Raw genomic sequence first — 23080 nt, forward strand, 5'->3', positions numbered from 1 at the left:
CCTGCTTTGCTGCCCTCTGTGACTTTCTGTCTCTGCCTGTGTTGTCACCCTGGATTGTGTTTAACCAAGTTAAAGGATCTTTGTGAACCAGGTGATGATTAGCATCCTTACCAGAAGTTTTGTTAAAATACTTAGATATATTTTCTTCTAAAAATCCCTGCACTGACATACCTGTTTCTTCAAACTTTATCTTTTCTGTGCCAAGGAAAACCAGACTTGGTACCAGTGAGAGAGAAGCCAGTTCGATTCTGCTGCTCCAGGCCAGAAGAAAGTTAGTCTGCTAGATGGCAGAGTTCCTTTGCCTTCATCCAGGTCATGTGCTGCCATTGGAGCTGCTTGCAGATTTTATTTTCTAAATAAGTAATTTTTTAAGGGTTCTTGAGTTTGCTGATGGGGTTTTCAACAAAATGGAAACATTTGCAGAAAGCAAAAGGGTGAATCAACATCTGGCAACTTCCTCAGCCACTATATTTTTTGTTCTTTCTTGTGGATAAACGCAAAAAAGAATTCAAGTGAAGTCTTTATGCACATAAAACCCTCACTGTCCAAGCATGATTGATTAGGGACGCTTGCTATTTCCCTAATTCTCTTTCTTAATCTTGGCATCATCCACGTTTTCCATCTTAACTATTTCCAGTGGAGATGAAATGTTTATTTGTGGAGGGACAGGAGACACCCACTCACCCACGTCGGGGGCTCCTCAGACAGATGGGTCAGTGTTCCCTGCAATCCCGGGTGGGAGCAGGAAGCCAGACCCTGGCCACAGCTCAGGGCAGCAAAGCCATAGAGAGCCTGACCCTATTTGACTTCTCTTTTCTAGATCTCAGTCTCTCTAAACAGCTTGTTATGGTATTTGCCTTTCAAAGAGGAACCAGGGTGTGGATGGGAACAGTGACAAAGAGCCACTTAAAAGGACTGAGTGAGCTCTTACAGGAGTCCACTGCATAATTTTCAGATCAACAGAAAAATCTTGCAATGTCTTAAGCCGGGATGTGTCATCTGAGGTTTTTAAATGCTGTCATTCAGCCTCCCAGCAGTCAGGGCCAAAAGGTTTGTTCTCCTGTTTAACAGGGAAACTGAGTGCCTGGCAGAAGAATTCCCAGTAAATCAGACCCAGAGCCAGCAACTGAAAGCAGAACCCCAGTGCTTAGAAAACACTTGCTTCTCACAGGAGCCTGACTTCATGTGTTCCTCAGCAAGGGCACACAGCTGTGAGTGGTAACAGCCTGTGCTCAGGGGGGTCCCCACAGCATCCCTGAGGGACACACAGGGTATCCTGCTGCATTCCTGCCCAGCTCCCCACAGGCTCCGGGCTGGCAGTGGCTGGCAGGGCTCCTTCCCTGGAGCTGCACCAGGCAGCTGCTTTCTCCATCTCGGGCAGGCAGAGCAACGCAGGCAGTGATGGAATAAACACCTGTGTCCTGCCTCAAGTGACATGTGCATCCTTTAGGATGTTGCTTCCTGGTGCCAGTTGAGAATTGAGAAACTGAGGAGCTGGTGCTTGGACAGGAGACCAGTGAAGGTCATCCATCACCACGGATGCTTTTCAGCCCTCAATGTGAAGGAGGTTGTGGAGGGGTGTGTCTGCACAGGGTTTTAGCAAGCAGGGCCACAAGAGTGTCAGAAGATGGAGCTTGACACAGTCTGATTAACTTCATCCAGGCTGTGGCCTGGCTCTATCCACATCTGCCCCAGTACAGGAATGTGTGCAGACCAAGTGCCCAGTCTGTGCACTGCTCTTGCCCAGGGTAGTGGTCAGTGTCTTATTTCCAGCTTGTGGGGAAGAAGGATGAAGGTATACACCTGTAGGAGAGCACACAAGAGTCAGAAATGTGGGGTGTGCTACTGATCAGCCCTTGGCACATCTCTTGGCTGCTCTGAAGGACAGACATGCACCCACTTCCCCTTGGGTCACTCACTCCTTTGGCCACCTGTGAACTGGTCAAACTGGGAGCTGACACATCCCATCTGTGTCATTCTAGTAATTCTTGTGAAGGGAAAACTGCACCACTGGGAAGACCCACTCTGCATTTCTGTAGCTTCTTTACCAAGCCAGGATAGTAGAATCAATGAGAATGCCTGTAAGCCTCAGTCGGTGGAAGCACAACCTCTTAGCTCAAGTCTCCTTGCCTTTGTTCTCCAAGCAGGTTTGCCATAGGTCTCTCCCGTTGGATGGGGATGTTTGGCAGCCCTCTGGGATGGATAGCAGCTCCTGGGCAGCTCACGGGGTAAAAGTGATGCTGCAGCAGCAGATCTTGCGATTTGGTGCTAATGGCACTCCATTACTGTGCATTCGTAGGGAGGGTTTTTAAACACTAATTAGCCAACGGTTTGATTTGATGCCGATACTCTGGGCTCTATTACAAGTCAGTAATTGTAACTCAACATCCCAGTGGGGCCCCATGGCACAAAGGAGGGGTTTGAAAGCACTGCTCTGTGAGCAGCACATTTGGCAAAGGCTCCTTCATCCCACCGCTGGATCGAATGTCCTGATAAGGGGCTGGAGCTGCAGGGCTTGTTTCACTCCTTCGAGGAATGGCATTAGGAGCCGGCAGCCCCGAGGTCTGGTTCTGATTTGCTGTGAGACCTCAGGCTCCTTACCTGCAATTCAGGGAAAATGATACCTCTTTGCAGGGGCCTCGCAGGGTTCAGCTAAGATTAATGGAGAAGGGAGGGAAGATGAAATATCTGTGGCATTTTGTTGTTACCATTAATGATGTAGAGTGAAGCCAGGGCATCTCTGTGAATGATCACTGCATTTGCCTCTTGAGAGCTGGCTGTGTTTTTGCCCTCCCCTACCCCCTCCTAATCAGAACAAAGTTAAACTTTGTAGTAGAAGGGCTCAGAAACCAGCATTTCTCAGTGTCTGAAGGAAAAGAGGCACGTTTCCTGGTGTAATGAGGTCCAGGCTCTCAGGAAATGAAGGCTGTCTAGCTGATAAGTGTTTAGTAATGATTACCAAGCCAAGGCTGGGGAAAGCAAGCAAAGTGTTTTCATTTCAGAAGCAAATCCAGCTGAGACTTGTGGTGTGTGTCATGTATGCAGACAATTGTCCGAATGGTATGTGGCCTTGCTCGCTGGAGCATGAGCCAAATCTGCCCTGGTGTAAATCCACAGGAGCCTCTGGAGCTGCCCCAAGAGCCTGAGAGCAGAGCACACATCTCCATACAGTGCCCTGGGCTGTCAGAGGTGTCATTCTGGGGACTGGTGTCAAAACTCTGCTCTCAAAGCCAGCAATTCCTCTCTCAAATTAGTAACAGCGCTCATCAAAGCTGGGGGAGCTGGAGGAGGATAAGAAGCACATTTGCAAGGGTAGAATTACATCCTCTCCAAATGAAATACACGTTTCTTCAGTGGTGCTGGGTAAACTGACTGTGGCAATGCAGGAAGGTGGGCTCTTCAGTGTGCTTTTGTTCTGTGTGTCAACCCTTATGAAAGGGAGTCTCTCCCCCAGAAATTTCAGGGTCATGTTTTGCAGGGAACTTGTCTGGAGGTTGTTCTGCTGTGAAGTCAACACAGTCCATCCCATGCCAGCATACTCATCCTGTCAACAACCCTTGACACCTGATGTGCTCTCAGTGTTCTGGATGAGAAGGTGCCTTGTGGACCCCTTCCCCTGCCCTGTTTTGTGTCCCTTAATTTCAGAAGATGCCTTTTGGTGGGAAACCCTATCCCTGTTGTATTCAGATGAGTTTGAGTTTTATGAACATTGAGCATTGGAGGAACTGAGGAGTTTTGCAGCGCTGTTGCAATTCCTCTTGCCTTCCAGATGAATCAGTGTGTACTCTGCAGTTCCACATTTTCTGAAAACTCTGACATAACCCAGTGGTAGGTCTTTCTCTACCACTCATGTACTCTGGTGAAAATAACATACTTATGTCTTAAAGTCTCTCAAATCCCTTATTTATTGCAGCCTGTATAAATGAGTTCCAGAAGGGATTACACAACTCCCAGGAGGACAGGGCCATCAGTGGCTTTTAAGCACAGTTGGTCCAGAGGCAAATCCTGGTTCAGGAAGCCTGTAAGCTGCTGGACATTGCTGACAATGCCCTGTGTGTGAGGGTCACTGTGTACCTGCCATGTATTTGTGGCTTGCCTACAAGTGTCCACCCCTGGCCCCTGCTGGGGGAAGATTCCTGGGATAATCAAACCTTTGGACTGAACTGGGCAGCTCATACAGGTGGTGTTCCTGGCAAGACCTCTCCTTTGATTTTCAGACCAACCAAGATTAAATTGCAGAACTATGGATATATTTTCATTTCTTCCTTGTACTCTCTTAGTTTCTCTGCAAACTTTGTTTCCAGTGCAGTGCCTTCATGCTGGCCCAGTAGTGGAAGATCAGCACTGGAATTTCTTTTCAAATATGGCAGTTTTCTTCAAACCCACCTAAGGCATAAGCTGAGTTGGCCTTCCCTTGGCGTCAGTCAGTTCCCCTCGTGGTGAGCAAAGCCCATCCCCAGTCTGTAGATCTTCTACAGACTTTGCAAAATGCTTGGATTGGAATCTGATGGTTTATTTAATCAGATCTGCGGTGCCCTAATGTCCATCACCATCATGATGGTTTCCATGAATTCAGCAGCTCTCAGGCATTATTTGCTGGTTTGTGACTTGAGCCCTGGAAAAGGTATTCAAGAAATATTGTGTCTGGAAAAAAAACATTAATTAAAACCATTTCCTTGAAGACTGTCAAGGGTTTTGGGTGAGGGGACAATGCATAGGTATGCTGTGCATCACTTTTCTTGTTGAAATTTATGGTTTGTTTGCTTCTCCCGTTGCTGCCCCATCACAGATAAGGGCAGGGAGAGATAACCTCTTCCTCAGATAGCACAATCCTGTTTGCAGCCCACCCTCAGGGCTCTGCACTTTGCTTTTCAAACTAAAGCTCTGGTGCTATACCATAAACCAAACCGACCATGGTGACTGTCCGAGTCAGTCAGCACCTTCTTCAGGAGAAGACCTTTCTATTGCTCAAGGCAGGGAGGCAGTCCTCAGGCTGGTACAGGCCTTAAGCCTGTTTACAAAATCCCATTTATAGCATAAAAGGGCTGCAAAAAACAAGTATCATTTATCACCAGGTCGCTGTGGCTTCCTGGCTCCAGGATAGTGGTGGAAAACCATGTGTCTTCTGAGAAGGGCGTTTTCTAGGGACACACGGAGCTGTTTGGATGTTGTTAAGTAGCAGCAGACAAGCATATACATCTGCACAGGAAACTTTGGCTCCCAAAGGGCATTCCACAGTTCATCAAGTCTGACTTTTCTAAGAGGTGCTGAGCCATTGCTAAACTGTAGAGAGGGAGGAAAGTTTCTGCTGTAAGAATTTTTCTGCTTGTCTCAGATTTTTCTGTTGTGTTTTTCTTAAGTGTTTTAGTAATTACTTCCATAGAGATACCAGTGTGGAGACAGCTGGGTTAGGAGTCTGACCCAGTTATCAGTCAGTGCAGCTTGATTAGCTGCAGTGTCCAGGGAGGCAGGATGCTGGAGAAAATTCACATCTAAACTGCAAAGCTGCTTTTAACTGTCTGCCAAGTTTGTTTTGTTCTAGTTTTCCTCTGAAAGCATGAGACCATCCTCCCTTGGTAGCAAATAGTCTGAGGTCTTGGTTATATCACACCTGTGACCTCTTTTCTCAAGCAGTCAGAATCTGAATTGCTTTGGCTACATACTCTGAAGTCCTCTGACTTTCACACCTCTTTCATCCTTGTTTTTTGCCCAGAAAAGCTCAGGATGAGCTGGAAGCAGCTGAATGCCTGTAGCTGCTCTGGTTACAGCCGCTTCTCCCCATCAGCTGCAGTGTCAGTGTTCAGCACAGGCAGAGGTGGTGGGAGGGCGGCCCTGGCTGCATGAGCTGACTGTAAAGCTGTGCAGAGATTGTCTCACAGACCTGGCACCCTGCCTCTTCCACTTCTTTATCCCCACTGCCAAGCTCCAGAGAGCAAACTTAAAGCACTGCGAGTTTCGGGTCATTGTAGCTGAAGCCTTGGTGCTGCTGTGAGGCCTTTTCCCTAGGGAAGGGGACAGCAGTTTGTGCCAGCTTGCTGAGCATCTGGCACAAGTGGGGCTTTGGTCAGAATTCATTTATCTGCAAGGGGTGAAGGCAAGTGTGAATTCAGAACATGTGCCTGCACACGGAGCTGAGCCAGTCTGAGGTGTTTGGGGCAGGTGTCAGTGGTAAGATGAATCCTCTGTGTTTCTCTAAATTTAGGGGTCCCAGCAGCTGAAGTGGGGGTAAATTCAAGCTGCAAGTTAGACATGTTTCAGTGAGACAGCTTGTTTTAAGCCCAGCAGGTTGGTAACTGTGGCATCACAGTACAAATCAGGTTGCTCAGCATGGAGTTTGCTGGCTTAAATATACCTTGACAGGTACCAGAATGACAATGAATAGTAAGGGTCTCTTAGCACTGTGTTATGTGTCACCGTGCAGCCCATGAGGGCTCCGCTCCATAAAGGATTTTCTCAATGGTTAGCAGTGAAAATTGGGTTCAGTTGTCTAGTGATGATCAAGATGCTCACTCCAGGTCCTTTCTCCAGCCTGTGTTTGTTCCTGCACAATGCTCCAGTTACAGCAGCCTTCCTAGTCCAAGCCACCTCTGCAGGCTGGAAGCCACAATCCCACTGAAGCCCAGGCCAGCACTGTCCCAGCTGGGAGTGAAACAGAGCAATTGCAGTTTGCTGAAATTCTTTCATCTGAGGTTCTGCTGCTTAAAATATTTTTTCCTATTTTTCTGTGAGATGAACCACTCCTAAATCTCATTGAGGAAAACAAGCACCTTCCATTATCAGAACCCAGCATCACTTACGTGCTGTGTTTTCCCCTTCTCAGCTCTAGCTGTTGGCATGTTAAGGTCAAAATGGACAGGGCAGAGTGTTCCCAGGGCTCTCTCAGTGATGATGCTCTGGGTTTTTGTGTCTTCTCTGGCTGAAGTACACAGGGTTTGGTGCAAAGCTGCAGCAACAGTCCAGCGATCTCATTCCAGTGGGGTGAGCAAGCAGACCTTAGAGCACATACTGAGGTTGTGAGTCTACATTTGTCATTTTTTCCTTGCCGATTTTCATTCAGCAGTTGTTATGTACTTGCACTTGCTTATGGCCCCCAAGTTGCTTGCCATCCAAATAAGCAAAATTACTACTCTGTGGGAGAAATGCTATTATTTTTATTGTTATTAGTTAAAAACAATGGAAAATCAGGCACAAAGGAAACAAATTTTTTTTTTTCCAGTGGCTGCACAGTGAGATTGTGACAGGGCCAGGAACTGAGTCCAGGTGTCCTGAGTCCCAGCCCAGACCTTTAAGCACCAAAATATCCTGCTCCTTGTGAAGTCAGAGTGTTTTGGCAAAAGTTTCCCCAGAGTGTTTCATAACTAATGTCAGAGCTAGACACTGAACGTGTCTTACCAGTTAGGAATTTTGCTTTTATATACTCTCACTGACTTAAAACCTCCCCCCAAACTTAGCAGCTGTTGGCTTCTTTGTGTTACTTGTCTTTTTCTAAGGCAAATATGGAACATGATAAATTGAAAAGCATTGAGTTGAAATGTTCTGCTTCAAGTCCACTTAGCAAACTCCAAAGGTCATCTCTGCTGTGTAGAGCCAGCAGGACTAGACACAGAGTGAGCCTTGTTTGAAAGGGATTTTCTGTTGTCTAGAAATCAGGCTTGTCCTATTTCACAGGGGTGGATGTTATCCAGAAGAACTAAGCCCATCCTGAGATCTCTGACAGTTTTTGACAGTCTTCTGAAAATAATCTAGAGCTAAGGGGAAAATGAACATCCCACAGCAAACTATTGCAGGTTGTGCCTTGAGGGACCACTTCCCCTTTTGAGAGGTCTTTAGTCCCTTTTAAATTTGCACAGCCAGGGTGCTGTTTGTGAATAGAAATCTGTAGTATGGAAGAATGCAATTCCCTCAGGCAGCTCAAATAGTGACTTCTTAGCAGTCCTCTGGGGCAGGTCAGCAGCTCACAACTCCAACAAACCTTTTGGTCCATCTTGACTGTCTCTAATACCCAGCTGCAGTGGCATTCCCACAGACACTCAGCAGGACCTGAAAATTCCCTTTGTGAGATGCTCTGGTCAGTCCTTTATCCCACATCTGATGGTGTCCAGCTGCAGTGAACTTTTCCAGAGTAGTATTATGTTGAAATGATCTATTTCAAAATGGAATTTATGTTTCTGAAGAGGAATGTCTCTTTAAAAAAAAAACAACACACGAAACTTCTACTCTGAAGGGGTTTTGGTTTTGTATGTTGTGTCCTGGTTAAAAATTTCTTATAGTAATTTTTCATGCCTGCTGGAAAGCCAAGGGATTATTATGGAGAGTGGTGTCCTTTGGAAAACTCCAAATGAACGACTGGAAAATATGTTGTTTTTGCAGTAAAATCTGGCTTCCCTGCACATGTTGTCAGTACAGAGATAATCCTTAAAAACTTCTGAAGTTTACACAAGGCAAATGTTTTGCGTTTCTGTGGGCACTGCAGCACAGCTGTGCTTTGGTGTGCGGACGTGGGGCAGGCTGGGGTGCCGTGGCTCTCCCGTTCCTGTGGGATATTCCTGTGTGCTCCCTGGGCTAGCTCTGCCCTGGAGCCTGTCTGCCCTGCTGCTTCCCTGCAGGTCTCTGTTCTCATGCTGCTGCAGGGTTTGTCTGCTGGCTGCCTGTGCAGGAGAGCTGCTGGACATGTCACATGGATGTGCCTGAGCTTGCTGGCTCTGGTGCCTCAGGAGCAGCCTTGCAGCAGTGGCACAGGGCTTGCTGTGGGTTTTGCTGTCAAGGAGAACACTTGGACACAGCCTAGCCTGGGCTAGCATTAGCCTGGCCCTGGCTGACAGGTTTGGGTTGGACTGCTGATGTATCCCAGGGACCTGACTGCAGCCTGCTGGTACTCAGTGGTGTTGGCTTTCTTTCAGAAGCAAGTGTTTTAGTGACTTCTCTCTTGCTAGCTCGGGCAGAGGTTTCACCTGAACATCTGTTCTGCTCCTGATGCTCCCAGCAGCTCCCATGGATGTGTTTGGCACTAACAGTTCTGTTTGTTTATGAGGCTTTCTCCAGGGTGAAACTGCTGTCTGGTCTCAGTTCTGAATCTCTAAACCCAAAATAATTTGGTTTATCAAAATAAACGTCTCTTTATACCTCTGCCACCATTAGCAGAGTCTGGCCTTTTGCAGCTACACACAGCTGAGCTTAATAAATGGTCCTCAGTCCCTGATTCCAAGCAGAAGCCCTCAGCCTGGACATAGCTCAGACTCCAAGGCTTTTAGAGAGAGTCTTTGTAGCTGCTTTCCCCTCTTCTCTCCATCTCATAGCTCATGAGAGCATCTTTCCACCTGGGACTGTGCAGGGGGTTGGGGTAGCTGAGTTGAGAGGAAAACAGGTTGAATCCCATCACCAACAGACCCTGTTGCAGTGACTTGTCTGGCTCTCAGGAGCTCCAGGTCTTTTAATTTCACTTATACTGGGGCTTTCCTCTCAATTCAGCTTTTTTCTTTAGCCTCTGCATTCAGGTTCTCCTTGGTTATTCCATCATTTCCCAATCCAATGTTGTCAAAAGGATGACAGAGAATGCAGCATAAACTGCTGTGTTCACCTTCTACATCAGCAATCTCACTTGGTCTTTCTCACCTTGTTGCAGCTGAACAAGCTGGAGGAGGCAGCAAATGCAGCTCACACCTTCTTCATGGCAAACCCTGAGCACATGGAGATACAGCAGGACCTCGAGAAGTACAAGACCACATCAGGGAAGGTCAGCTTGATTGACCAGGAGGCCAGGCAGCACATGGTGAGTCTCAGGCTGAAGAGGTGCCCAGCTGAAGTATCAGGAAGTCTGGAGAGGAGAGATCAGGAGGCCAAAAGAGATTAATCTATGAATCACAGAATCACAGAATAATGAGGTTGGAAGAGACCTCTAAGATCATCAAGTCCAACTTATGCCCTAACACCACAACTAGACCATAGCACCAAGTGCCAGGAATGGGGATATTCTTACTAATACAGCAAAATAAACTCTCAGCATTTTCCCTTTTAAGGCAAGCCTGCTCCTGCCTTCTCTAGGCACTCTGCTCTTTCTTTGATTGCTACATCCCCAGCCTGGTCCCTCTATTCAGAGAACTCTGGGGTCATCTATGGCTGTGAACACACACCAGCAGACAGCTTTGATAGAAGTTGATAGAAGCCTCCAGGGCATCTCAGATCCTCTGTGTTTCCTCCACGACAGATCTTGGCTCCTGTGTATTTCTTTTGACCTGATCTCTGCCACCTGGGCAGGGTACATGCATATGGGTGGCTGTGGTGTTGAGGGTGCAGAGTGACAGGCAGGAGAGTGTCAGCTGTTTCCACCTTCACAAAGCAAAAGCTCAAGTCAAATGCCAGGGCCACCCCCAACTTCTCAATTTCAAGGAGCAGGGGTCGCTGTTTGGTGTAATTAATGGAGGTGCTCATTAGGGGCCATTCTAAGAAACAATTAATAACAAATTAAAACATTCTAGGTCAGGACCAATCTGTTCCCTTGGCATTCAGTGTTGTTGTTTGGTGGGAGGGTAAAAAGAACAACACACAAAAACCCCAAAAAAACCCACAAAAAAAAAAACCCAAATTTTTTTTTTTTTTTTTAATATAATGCATAATCTAGGAGTGGCGCTGAGGATTCTGTAAGTATGGAGAAATCCAGAAGAGCATTTAGGCAAGTTATTAGGTTCCATTGATCTGAAAGTCCATTGACGGCTTAAACTTGGTTTGGTACAAGTGGTTATATCTGATAGGTATCTGAGGAGATTGTCCTGTCCCTGTCCCAGTCCCCTTGTACCTCCTTTTGAGAAGCATCTGCAGGTGGCAAGGGCAGGGTGCTGTGCTCCAGGCAGCGTGGCCTGCTCATGGTTTGTGTTCTGCCTGCCTGCTTTGCAGGAGGACTACAGTGCTGGGGTGAGGCACTATGACAGGGAGGAGTACGAGCTGGCCATTGAATTCTTGGAGCGTGCCCTGGAAGGATACTACTCTGAGGATGAGGATTGCCAGGTCATGTGCGAGGGACCGCAGAGATTTGAGGAGCACGAGTACCTGGATTACAAGGCTGGTCTCTATGAAGCTATTGCAGGTGAGATCTTTTTGCATTTTTAGAGTTGCACCCTTGGCCCTGAAATGTTTTTAGTTACTGAGTTTGGGCCTTTGGCTGGATTTGTTGAAGTGTCTTCCCTTCAATCTCTGCTGCTGGTGAGTAACGCTACAGGAGGCACCTGGAAGCCCAGAAAGTGCAAACTCAGAGGACAGTGAACTAGAATATCTCATCTTGGTCCTGAACAGAAGCTGGAGTAGAAGAATTGCATTTCCAGATGCGTGGAGCATTTGCAGCTTTCTGTTGGAGCTGGAAGTTTAGGTGCTTTACATAAACTGCTTCTGTTTCCCCTGTACACAGTCACACACACCTCCCTGGAATCTAGACATTGCTGGCCTTTGTTTATGTTTTCTGTTTCTGAGAGCATGTGAAGAGAGCAGCAGAGTTCTCTTGGCCATGCTCCAGGTAGCCAGGAAAGCTGCCAAAAAGGCTCGTAACATGGATTTTCTCCCCATCCAAAAGGATGGATTTGTCATTAGTGGAGGCCCACCTAATTATGATCTTGACTGAAATCTCTGGAGAGAATTGAATGTTGCTGTGTAATCTTCAGATTTGCATGTGTGGCTCTGAGCCAGAGAGGATTAAAACAGTTCATTTGTAGTGGAAATGAGATTACATGTAATTAGTCGTAAGGGAAGGAAGAGCAATAAATAAGGGTTTGTTTGGTGACAAAAATCTTATTTATCTGCTTATGGTCTTGGAGTTGCATCAAGCCCTGAAATCTTGCTTCTTATGTGGAGAATGCTTCACTCAGATGCAGAATGTTTTTTGGGTTAGTATAATTCTGTTTGTGTCGAGACAGGAAATCTAATTGAAACAACCAAGAGGAGAAACCACCAGCATACCGGATGGGAAGCTGCCCTGGTGGGGTTTGTTTACCCATGTGAAAAAACAGAAGTGTTGGAAAGGCTGACTTGGTACCGTGTGGCTGTCAGCTGATCAGGCCTGCTTCCAGAGCCTTGACCAGGACACCAGGACACCCGTCAAGAGAGCAGCCTTCAGTGGCAAAGCAAACCCAGCATCCTTCTCACTGAGAGCTGCTGCTCTTCGAACAGGACAAGCTGTTCCTGTGCTGGGCAAGTCGAGTGCAGCCCCAGTGAGCTGAGGTGTTTCTGTGCTGGCCCTTGCTGAGCACAGACAGGGTCATGGTGTGGTGGTGCTCAGAGCAGGACGTCACCTGGGAGGGACAACAGCCAGATGGTCCCTGCAAGCACTGTGGCTCAGCCATGTGTGCCTGGCCATAACAACCCCAAACCCCAGCACCAGTCAGGCACCCAGGGGAACATGGAGTTGAGGGAGGGAAATAAGATCCTTGATTAAGGTGCTTTTCTGTAGGAAAATAGGTGGCTCCTTCCAGGACAGCATAATCCAAAGTTCACCCCTGGTCCAGGCAGTCAGGCCCAGATGTTTCAGTAGGGAGTGGGAACACATAACATACCAAGAAAAGAGAGTTTAGGTTGCTTCAAAACTCTTTTCTCTTTTTAATCCCAAACTGATTTGCTATGCTGCTGCTTGGGGTTGAAACACTCTCACCTTTACCCCCAAGGACAGATACATTTCAATGAATTGATTGCAGTACCAAGAAAAAGCACGGCTTTTCAGTGATGGATTGATTATTCCAGATCTAGGATGCTTAAACAGGTTTAAATTACAACAATATGATTTATGTCCTTTCCCTTCTTGCTTTTCCTAATGCTATACCCTGGATGTGCATGATAAATCAGATAACTACTCAGGCTACCTGTCAAGAGCACATAGGCACTGTTCTGAGTTTCCACTTGATTTCATTGAAAATTCTTCAGGTGGTTTTTATGGCAGCTCTAAGAAATATTTTGGTAGCTGAGCACATGATTATGTTTCTTAAGGTTTTTAATGGTGTGCAGAGACAGAACAAGTAAATTAGATTTGTAAGTACATTGCAGCAAAGGCTCCAAAATGGAATCAGATGTCAGTGTTGGCTTTGAAGTTGTACAGCTGGTACAATGCCTATACTGTGGAGTCCCACTAATTAAGAAACTTTGTTAATGGCAGATGTTTATCATGTGCTTGTGATTCTCTGGGGGATGCCTCATCTTTGAGAAGCAGTGAACATGGGGATTTCTGCTGCCCAGGTTTGCGCCTCGGACCTTTCAGACTGGCCTTGCTTGGCTGTGCTGAGAATCTGCACCAGTCCCTCTTAGCTAAACCTCCGGAGCTTTCTTGCTGCAGGAAAGGAGAGGATTAAAGATGAGATGAAGGAAGGCACTCTGGAGCTGGATTTCATGTGGCAGCACATGTGGCCACCTTGCCTTCACCTCTCAGCTTGCTTTCTGGGTTTGTCTCTTGGGGTTGGAGTGCTACCTGCAGTCCCTGCACGCTGCAGCAGCTCCTGCCACACCAAAGAGATGCTCAGGCTCCCTCTACAGTTGAGAGAAGGAGGAAGGCCTTTCTTAAAGGGGGCAAAAACATAACTACAATTCTGTCAGATTGGGTTTGGGGAGGAACCTGAGCTCTTTCCCTAGGTGCACACTCACCTGCCGTGCCAAAGCACTGTGAGTTGCCCATCCTTCAGCTCAGGAGTTTGAATCTCTGTCTGTCCTTGTCTGGGCACTGTCACCTTCCCTCTCAGCTCAGACCCCCTTGTGCCTGTTTTCCTGGCAGATCACTACCTGCAGGTGCTGGCCTGCAAGCACGACTGTGTCCGGGAGCTGGCCACGCGCTCGGGCCGCATCTCGCCCATCGAGAACTTCCTTCCCCTCCACTACGACTACCTGCAGTTCGCCTACTACAGAGGTAAAGCTCTTGGACCATTCCTCACAGCTCCTGCTGTGAGTTCTGTTCATTTTGTGCAAGTTCAAATTGTTCCATGTGGGAGTAAGGCTGCTTCCCCTGATGTCCACACTGCAGTGATGCAGAGGCATGGTCTGAAAGAGAAGCAAAGGACATTGGAAATTGTTTCTTCAAAAGTCAGGTTGACTGAAATACGATTTAGTAGTTTTATGAAGGTGTTTTAGATCATCAGTCAGGTTTTAAAAGCCCAACTTTTAGCTTAAACATTACTATTCTTTAAATAAATCATGCTTTTTTAGTGTTCTTTCATTTGCCTTTTGATATTAAAATCCTTGAGATTTATATGTTTCACATTTTCTGAAATGAACTGATACATTTTCTAAATTAATATATAACAGATATATGAGTTAGGTCAAGCTTATCCCAAGATGCCAATTTTTGCCAATTACCAAATATTTTAAGATTCACAGTAAAGTCACAGGAGTTGGTAGCATGGCAAAATGTCAGGGGTTGGCAGTACTAAAAAATTATGCCCAGCTGTGGGATTCTGTGTGCTATTTTATTATGTTCTGTTGCATAAAAGAAAATAAAAAATCTGCAGAAATCTGCTCTCTCAGGCTTTTGCTAATAACTCTTTACTGAAAAGGGCAGACTGTGCAATAGTCAAAATTGCTATTAAAATATTAAGATTCTTCATTCATCAATGGGAAGAAAGTAGGAGGAGTCCATATATGTTGTACAGGCTTCTTTAATCCTCTGCCCAGTTAGAGGTTAGTGTGAAAACCCCTGGGCCCTGAGGGATGCTGCACAGATGAGAAGCAGTTTGATGCCGGACAGTATCCATGTCCTGCCCATCCAGCTGGATCCAATTTGATACCATCTGGTCTGTGCATGATGGCAGAAAAATCTTGTTTCTGTGCCTCAGTTTCCTTGCTGGTGAAGTGGAGTGGTTAAGACAAAGTGGCATCAAAAGAGCTGTGTGAAGTCCTGGGCTGGCTCTTCAGCTGATGGGGAGCTCAGGCTGTGCTTCCCTCCCTGCAGAGTCCCCTCCTGGGCTCTGTGTGAGCCCCCTGTGCCCTCCTGTGCCCCCCTGACCACTGTCGTGTTGCCCCCCAGTTGGTGACTACGTAAAAGCCCTGGAGTGTGCCAAGTCTTACCTGCTCTTCCACCCGGACGATGAAGATGTCCTGGAGAATGCAGGTTATTACAAGGGTCTCTTGGAAAGTACAATGGATCCAGCCACCATCAAGCCCAGAAAGGTGAGAGTGAATGACACCTCAGAGCTCTTGGTGGGAGGCTTTAACAAAGACATCTGGTGGCAATAAAAGCAGCTTGGCAGCTTTCCCCGAGTGGGACCACTTGAAAAACCGAAGCAGCAGTGCTGGGCTTGCTGGTGATGCTGAGGGGGTGATTTTCAGGGTGCAAGTTCAGAGTCACTGGTGTTGGGGAGAAGCTGGTGGACAGGATTTGCTTTAAATGGGGAGTTCAGCCTAGTAAAGCCTGAGCAAAGGCAGGGAGGGCAGTGACCAACAGTGCAAACCCTCCTCTTGCCCAGTGCTGTGGCGGACATGCGGAGGAGGAATGCAATGAAACACCGAGCAAAGGGCAGCGTCTCTTCAGACAGGGCTGAGAAATACTTTCCATGGGGAGGCTGGGATCTCAGCATTACTCTCAAGTCTCTGAGCTTGGAGTTTAGCCTGTTTTGCAGGCAGTAGCTCTGCTATCACAAGGTTAGGCTGGGGTCAAAATCCCAAACAATGTGTGTTCCACCACCCAGCAGGACAGGCTTCCTCTCCAGTCTGGGCAGCCCTTATCTGTGGCCCTTGGGCTCCCATGCCATGCCATGTCATGCCATCTTACCCCACCCCATTCCATCCCATCCCACCCCATCCCACCCAATCCCACCCCATCCCTGGTCATTGGAACTGGCAGGAACTGGTTTTTCCATTCCTGTGGAATTCCTTGACTTCTAGGCAAATCAAGGTGAATTTGGTAAAGTATTAAAAAATAAAAGCAAAATTATAGAAAGGAAAACAATAAAAAATGTTGGTTCCCTCACAAAATGAATCTAGGGAAAAAAAACTGAAGTTGACAAAAACATTTAATTGTTTACAGTGTTTTGAAGCTTTCTGTAAAAGAAAATAATTTATGTTTGCTTTGCACAATAGTTTTCTGGGAGAAATACCAGTGTTTTGTTTGCAGATTTTTCATTCAAAATAAACTGATGGACAGTTTCCAGCTGGCTGTGCTTTGTGGCCCCCATCCAAGCACTCTGAGTGCATCCCAGGGCCAGGCCATGGGCTCCATGTGGGGAACTGAGGCACGGCCCAGCCATGGTCCTTGCCCCACCAGCCTGAACTTTTCCTCATTCTGCAGCTGGGGTTTCTCTGGCCAGCCTTTTACCCAGATATTTTGAGGCTCTGCAAGGTGCTCAGGGGTTTCTGCCAGCTATGGACACGTGTTTTGGGGATTCAGGCTCCCTAGATGGGTTGCCGAACACCTTCTGTCGTGTATTGAGTGTCTCAGCCTTGTGCCTGGGTTTGCTCCAAGCGTCCCTCACCCCACAGCAATCTGCAGCATTGCATGAAAACCAAACCCCTCTGAGGCAGAGGTGCATTGCCGTTGTCTTGAAAAAGCTGGGCCATTGCAACTGCTCCTGTTTTCCTTCTCTTTCCAGGAGGCCAAAGCGCTTCTGCGGCGCCACAGGCTGGAGTCGCACCTGCTGCAGGCGGCCGCGGCCGGGCTGGGATACGCCTACACGGAGCCGGTAAGGCCTGGCTGCGCTGTGCCGGGCCTCAGGAGCTCATGGCCTCAGCACCAGCCCCTGCCCCGCTCCTGTAAATCCTCCCTGTGGGGGTGACTCAGGAGCTGGGTCTTGGCCTGGTTTGTTCCCTGTAGAACAGTGACAGCAAGGAAAGAAGGCATTCCTGGGGCGAAGGAGAGGCACAGGCAGCCTCAGCCAGCTCTCGTGCCTTGGTGTCTGAGTCTCAGGCACTGCCGTGGGGATGGGGTGAGACACAGATGCCTGGGCAAGCTGGGCTTCCTGGGTGCTCGTCGCACTGTGCCAGCTTGGGGTCACATTTTCAATCTGGTGGACTCGGGCCATTGCCCAGAGTTATGTGGGATGAAGCCAGAGAGGCTGGCTGATGTCCCTGGGAGTCAGGCAGAGCAGGTAACGCCCTGGCTTTGGCTGCAGCATTAAATTAAGGACTTTCTCCTCTCTTTTCCCACAGAACTACTGGAACAGGTACGGTGCCCGCCAGGATGAGCACAGGTGAGTTACAGTCACCCCAGCTGAGCTGCGGCTCCACCACTCCCATGGTGGGATCAAGGGGATGTGCTCATGGTGGGGTATCAGCCTGCCACTGAGGGGTACTGCCCACCCACCCAGCACACCATCCTGGTTGAATCAGGACCCTTTGCCCCTTCCCACTGCAAACATTGCCACAAGAACCTTATTTTAGCTGAGTGCCTCAACACCAGCAATGGTTTACAGGGAGCTTGATTGCTGAGGCAAGTGGTGCTGGTCAGATTTGTTGGTGTCTGTGCTTTGCCAGTGGAAACTGTTGCTCACATTAACAGAAAAGCAATGTTTGCCACAGGGTGAGGGCTTCAACTTGGGTGGCTGTGACATTTGTACAAAGTACTGATTTGCTTGGGCTTTTTGTGTATTAGTTTCCAAAGGGAGCAAAAGTTCAAGCTGAAGAACTTGTGGTCAAAGTCATGATGTTCCTCTTCTCTTTTGCTCCTCAGTGTCCCATCAAGTATCAGCAGTGAACCAGAGGATGGGCCCCGGCTGTCCCTGACAAAGAAACCCATGCCAAAGCCAGAACGAGAGCTGAAGGAGGGTAGGGCTGATAAACATGTCTCAACAAAACTGGGATTTTTTTTCCTATTGCTAGAGACTACAGATTGCAAAGGCTGGCCACTGAGCAATGAGGGCCATTTCTATGTGAGAGGGTTCAAGTTTTGTTTTAAGAGACAAGTCTTCAGTGTGCCACAGCATTTCTGGGTCTGTGGATCCCAGGGCACTCCTGTGCCCTTGGACTTGTTTTTCCCACCTGCTGGGCGACTCAGTACAGAGCCCTGAGATGTGGAGCTGGGAGGCTGGGTCTTCCTCACCATGGGGAAAGCAAACCAGCAAACGGGAGTCTTCTGTGCAGGTGCTTTTTAAGATCAGTGTGTTGTCCAGGCGGCAGAAGGATGGATGCTGGAAGCAGCCTGTCCTGATGCTTTGCTAAATGTGCTGGATCACACCATACTAGCAACCACTTCTCTTTGCAGACTAAGCTTATGACTTTGTGTCTTAGCTCACATGAAATCACTTGTTTATAAGCCTGTCAGCAGACGTTTCAACTGATTTCAGCACATTTTCAGCAACCACAGAAAACACCATAACATTTTCTACTAAAGACAGGATTTTTCCCCTTAACAATTTTGAAAAACAATATTGTAGCCAAGCACCAAAGCAGTCCTTGCTGCAAAACAACAGGGTCTCAAGCCAGGAGGTGTCTTGTGTCTCTAGTGAGCCAGCTCCACAGCAGCAGGCAATTAAACCTCCCTGTAATGCAATGGGTGGTAGCTCTTTTTGGGGAATTTCACAGCTTTCCCCAGCCCAAGTTGTGTCCAGCTGCTCAGTGTTTGTTCAGAGTGTTGTTATCCCTTCTCTAGCTGTACATAAAATAGGCAAATACCACAGGAAGATACCAAAGATCTTGCTTAAGCCAAGAGCTTGGTTGAATTGTAGTTACTGGCCTGTTTGCTGTTTATAACCAAGTAATTCCAGAGTCCTTCTTTCTGTTTTTATTTCTTTCTATGCTTTTATTCTAGTTTACTTAGAATGTTTTTGTTTACAAAGAAAACTGAAACCCTCAAAAAGAAACTGGGATTTTTTTCCATCTAACTGCTGCCTTTCTCAGTTTCTTTTTTTCTCTTTCTCTTTTTACTTGGAAAAAGAAAAGGCCGAAAGAGAAAAGTCTATTTTATTTTCATACTCTTCTGTACTTCTGTCCTTCCCCCCTTCCTCATTTCTGCCAATTCCTTCACTCCCAAAAGGCCAAAGAATTCCTCAGTTTCTTTGGGGTGTTTTTCACAGAGCACAGACACGGGTCTGTCTCTCTGCTGGTGCTTAGAGCAGGCAGAGGCGCGGAAAGCAGGTGGGAGCACACTGTCAGTGTGGGGCAAGGGTTCAGTGTCCATGGCACAGAGCTGCCCCACCAGTTCCCTGGGAGGAACAAGAAGAAAGGTTGGAAGTGTTGAGGGATGCCTTCCATGTTCATTCCTCATGTACTAATGGCTGGGGAAGAGCAACAGCTGAGCTGGAAAACTCAGCCCTGTGTCAGAGCACGCCAGGAGTTTGGATTTGAGACTTCTGATTCCGATCCAGCTGCATTTGCAGTAAGTGTGGTTATCAAGCACAAAATTAGCACAGTGAACACCAGAAACATTCCATATTTTCCATTTGCAAGAAACCTAACTCTTTAGAAATAAAGCTGTGAGCTAATGACAGGGCTTGTGGGGCTTATGTGTCCTCCATAGGCCGAGGAGACCTGCCAAGAGCACAGTTTTGACTCAATAGACAGGAAAAGTAAAATTTACAAAAGCATTGTCACAGAGAAGTTTGCTTGTGCCACATGGTGGGAAGAACTCTGCAGCTCTGTTTCCTCTATTTCCTTGCTTGTCTCTGACAAAAAATAATTTTCTTCACAGTTAGATGCATTACATTTTTCTCCTGGAGAAACATCTGGTTTAGGCTTTTATTGTTACCATTTCTTTTCTTTCTTTGAGGAGATGCATGAAAGAGGCTTCAAAAGATGGTGGTTTAGGGACCTTGCTCTGGTTGTTTGATCAGTCAAATTTGATGGGGTGGATTGAAACCTCTGGTAAAAAGCTTGCAGGCAGAGGGAGGCAGCTCAGAGGAATGGCAGGGACAGCCATGGCAGCTCCTCTGCCTCAGTGGAGGAGGATTATCCTTAGAGTTCTCTGGCTCACCCACTCCCTGCCCTCCTTCTTGGAGGAGATCAATGCTTGCTGCAAGCTCAGCACCATGTGAGGTTTTCTCTGTGTATATCAGACAAAAAACACTGATGACAGTTGCAGAGGGTGGCTTTGCATGCCAAGCCAGCAGCATCCACAGAGCACAAATGCAATGGGAACCTACACTGGTGTTGACAGCTGGGCTGGAGAGCCAAGTTAGCCACTGTCCCTGTCTCTCCCTGTGTCCCACTGGGGTTTGGTGTTTCCAGGCTGTGGTCCCTGCACTTGCAAGGCAGCTGTTGAGAAGGTAGAAGATGCTGATGCTCCTGCAGAAAATTTATTTCCTCTCCTTGTGTTCCCATTGCTTCTGTTTCTTCTGTTACTGATGGGAGGCCACACTCTGCTCCCTGCTGTGGAGCTCTTGGCCTGTCAGCACACCTGGGTGACTTCAGCCAGCCTCCAGCCACTGTACAAGATGTGAAGAAGGCCAGGGCATGTTCAGCAGGATGGTTTTGTGTCTCTCTTTAGGGGGCCCTCTTCTCTACAGTGACGTGAAGTTTGTCTACAACTCTCAGCAGCTGAATGGCACCCAGCGAGTGCTGCTGGATAACGTCATCTCGGAGGAGCAGTGCCGGGAGCTGCACAGGGTGGCCAGCGTGAGTGGCAATGTCCCTGGGCTGAGTGACAGCTGAATGTGTGATCAGCCTCTGGGGACCATGGGTTCATGCCTTGCTGAGTGTTACAGCTGATGGCAGGATGCCTGTGGAGAGCAGGTGGATGCTTATCCCTAATGCACACCCATAGCTGCAGCATGGGAGCTGCTGCTCCATCCTGGGCTGCAGGAGCCTGCGCAGAAAGAGCTCTTTCCCCATGTTATAACAACCCCAAAGGAGCCTTCTCATTCACCATTAACTGAGCTTGGAAGGGACTGAGGGTGCCTGAACATCCCCAGTTAGGGGGTGGGTGGTTGATATCCTGTGCTCACAGAGAGCTGCAGCACCTTTCCACCCCAACTCACCTGGCCCAGTGAATGCAGCCCGGGGGGATTTGGTAAGAGAGTGCCATGTACGTCCATTGCAGATCCCTCTCTCCTGACAAACCAGTTCACCCCTCATCTGTCTTCATGTTTTCCAGGGGATCATGTTGGCTGGAGATGGTTACAGGGGCAAAACCTCCCCCCACACCCCGAATGAGAGATTTGAAGGAGCCACTGTCCTCAAAGCCCTCAAGGTACAGCTCCCTCCTCCTTTTCCCCCTCTCCTGCGGCCTCTCTCCCAGTCTGAAGGTGACATTGACCTCCCTTTGCCCCTCTCCTTGCCCAGTATGGCTACGAGGGCCGTGTCCCGCTGCGGAGTGCCCGGCTGTTCTACGACATCAGCGAGAAGGCGCGCAGGATCGTCGAGTCCTACTTCCTGCTCAACTCCACGCTCTACTTCTCCTACACCCACCTGGTGTGCCGCACCGCGCTCTCCGGTGAGAGTCGGGGTGGCAGAGGAGGGAGCAAGGGAGGGGTTCAGCTCTCCATGGGGGTTTATGAGCTCAGAGTAGCTCTGTTTTGCTTAATGCTTAAATTGATGGCCAAGGGCTGGGCAAAGTCAGCATCCCACAGCAGCAAAAAGTGGGCACTGCTGTCCCCAGACAAGTAATTTGTGGGATGTCTCTTGGTTTTCATATCTACAACTCTTCCTATTTTCTCCTCCCTTTTCTCTTGCCTCCTCTTGTCTGTCCCTTCTCCTTTCCACTCCAGCCCCAGCCCTCCATCTCACTTCCCTGCAGAGCTGTGCAGATCTTGCCTTTTCTCCCCAGCCATTAGGATGTTGCCTTTCCTCCCCACCCATTCCTTTCCTCTTCTCACCTGTGAACGCCACCTGGAGTGGGGTCAGGGTAGTCTCCCACCCCATGATGGGATCCCACAGAGCATAGCATTTCCATCTCATCCATCCCTTCTCCTTCCCCCTTCCTCCACATGGTCCTGCCTAGGCCAGCAGGAGCGCAGGAATGATCTGAGCCATCCCATCCATGCTGACAACTGCCTCTTGGACCCCGAAGCCAACGAGTGCTGGAAGGAGCCTCCTGCCTACACCTTTCGGGACTACAGGTAGGAAGGAAGGGAAGGAATCTCTCTAGGGACTTCTCTCCCTCTGTCTGTCCCCCACCCATGTCCTAGTGGAGCAATGTGGGATCTGTCCAGGAGGTGGGGGTCAGCCTTGAGACCTCCCCAGTGCTCCCCTAACTGGGGTTTCCCCCTTCCTTCCCCAGTGCCCTCCTGTACATGAACGCAGATTTTGAAGGTGGCGAGTTCATTTTCACCGAGATGGACGCCAAAACTGTGACAGTGAGTTGGTGCTGTGGGCCAAAAGTGTTCCTCAGCAGTCCATTCTCAGGGCTCTGGGCTTCCCTGGGCAGCCTATGGCTCCTACCTTGCAAACAGCCATAAAAATCCTGCTGCAGAGGTGCACAGACCTTCTGCTCCCTCCCTAGAGGCCGTGCCAAGCAGTAAACCTGTGGATTAGGAGTTCTCCCCACCCCCAGTGCAGGCAGATGGATGGCTAGTAGTTGTCCCTGGCCTGGAGGACTGCTGAGCTTCCACCCCATCTTGTGGTCAAACATGAACTGGTGTCTCCATCAACAGATGCAAGTCTCTTGTTCCAGAGTGGGTCACAGTGATGGACATCAGACCCTGAGAGGGATGTGGCTTAGGCATGAGCCCTCACCTCTGTTTGGGGCCATTAAGGAAGCTGTGCACCCACTCTGTGGTTGGACAGAGGTCTGGGCACCCTGCTGGGGTCTCTGGAAAAGCTGGAGTGTAGATTGTGTCTGCTTAAGTGCCTGAGGGTTGGTTTGGTTGGAAATTCTGTTCCCAAGGTCCTGGAGGACACTTGTCAACTCTGCCAAGAGAAGAAAGAAAGAGGTTTCACAGCCATGCCAGGCTTACACTGGACCTCCCTGGAGGTCCCTCATGGGCCCATTATGCCATGGCCCCATTTTGCTCTAGGTAGTGACCTGGAGGCTTTGCAGAGACTCCATGCCATTATGTCCTTTCTGCATGATGTCTGCACAGCAGGAGCAAGCTTCACACCTCCCTGTTTATCCCACACATTTTGCCAGTCGTGCCCAGAGCTCTACACGCCCGCCCCAAGCAGCTCATCAGGTCCTGGGGTGATGCAGAGGGATGCCCAGTGGGGTCCCAAGCCCTGGAGCATGGTGAGCAGTCCCTTGCCAGCCTGGCTGTGCTGT

The 23080-nt window shown here is 48.5% G+C and overlaps 1 protein-coding gene across 4 annotated transcripts in view; it reads left to right on the forward strand.

The window, feature by feature from the left end:
* P3H2 (prolyl 3-hydroxylase 2) overlaps positions 1-23080 on the forward strand; it is a 68881-nt gene that overhangs the window by 34414 nt on the left and 11387 nt on the right. For 2 of the 4 annotated variants that reach the window (XM_041718114.2, XM_072933230.1), the window contains exons 2-13: positions 9623-9769; positions 10891-11080; positions 13739-13870; positions 14984-15126; positions 16545-16634; positions 17101-17141; positions 17621-17715; positions 20372-20499; positions 20978-21073; positions 21166-21316; positions 21824-21941; positions 22103-22178. In XM_041718114.2, the coding sequence (XP_041574048.2) occupies positions 9623-9769; positions 10891-11080; positions 13739-13870; positions 14984-15126; positions 16545-16634; positions 17101-17141; positions 17621-17715; positions 20372-20499; positions 20978-21073; positions 21166-21316; positions 21824-21941; positions 22103-22178 (1407 nt within the window). Of the gene's footprint in view, positions 1-9622; positions 9770-10890; positions 11081-13738; positions 13871-14983; positions 15127-16544; positions 16635-17100; positions 17142-17620; positions 17716-20371; positions 20500-20977; positions 21074-21165; positions 21317-21590; positions 21942-22102; positions 22179-23080 lie in introns of all 4 variants that reach the window. The other 2 variants (XR_012057327.1, XR_012057328.1) reach the window with 2 other exon arrangements.

The sequence above is a fragment of the Taeniopygia guttata genome, chromosome 9 (genome assembly GCF_048771995.1).
Source record: "Taeniopygia guttata chromosome 9, bTaeGut7.mat, whole genome shotgun sequence".
Classification (NCBI taxonomy): domain Eukaryota; kingdom Metazoa; phylum Chordata; class Aves; order Passeriformes; family Estrildidae; genus Taeniopygia; species Taeniopygia guttata.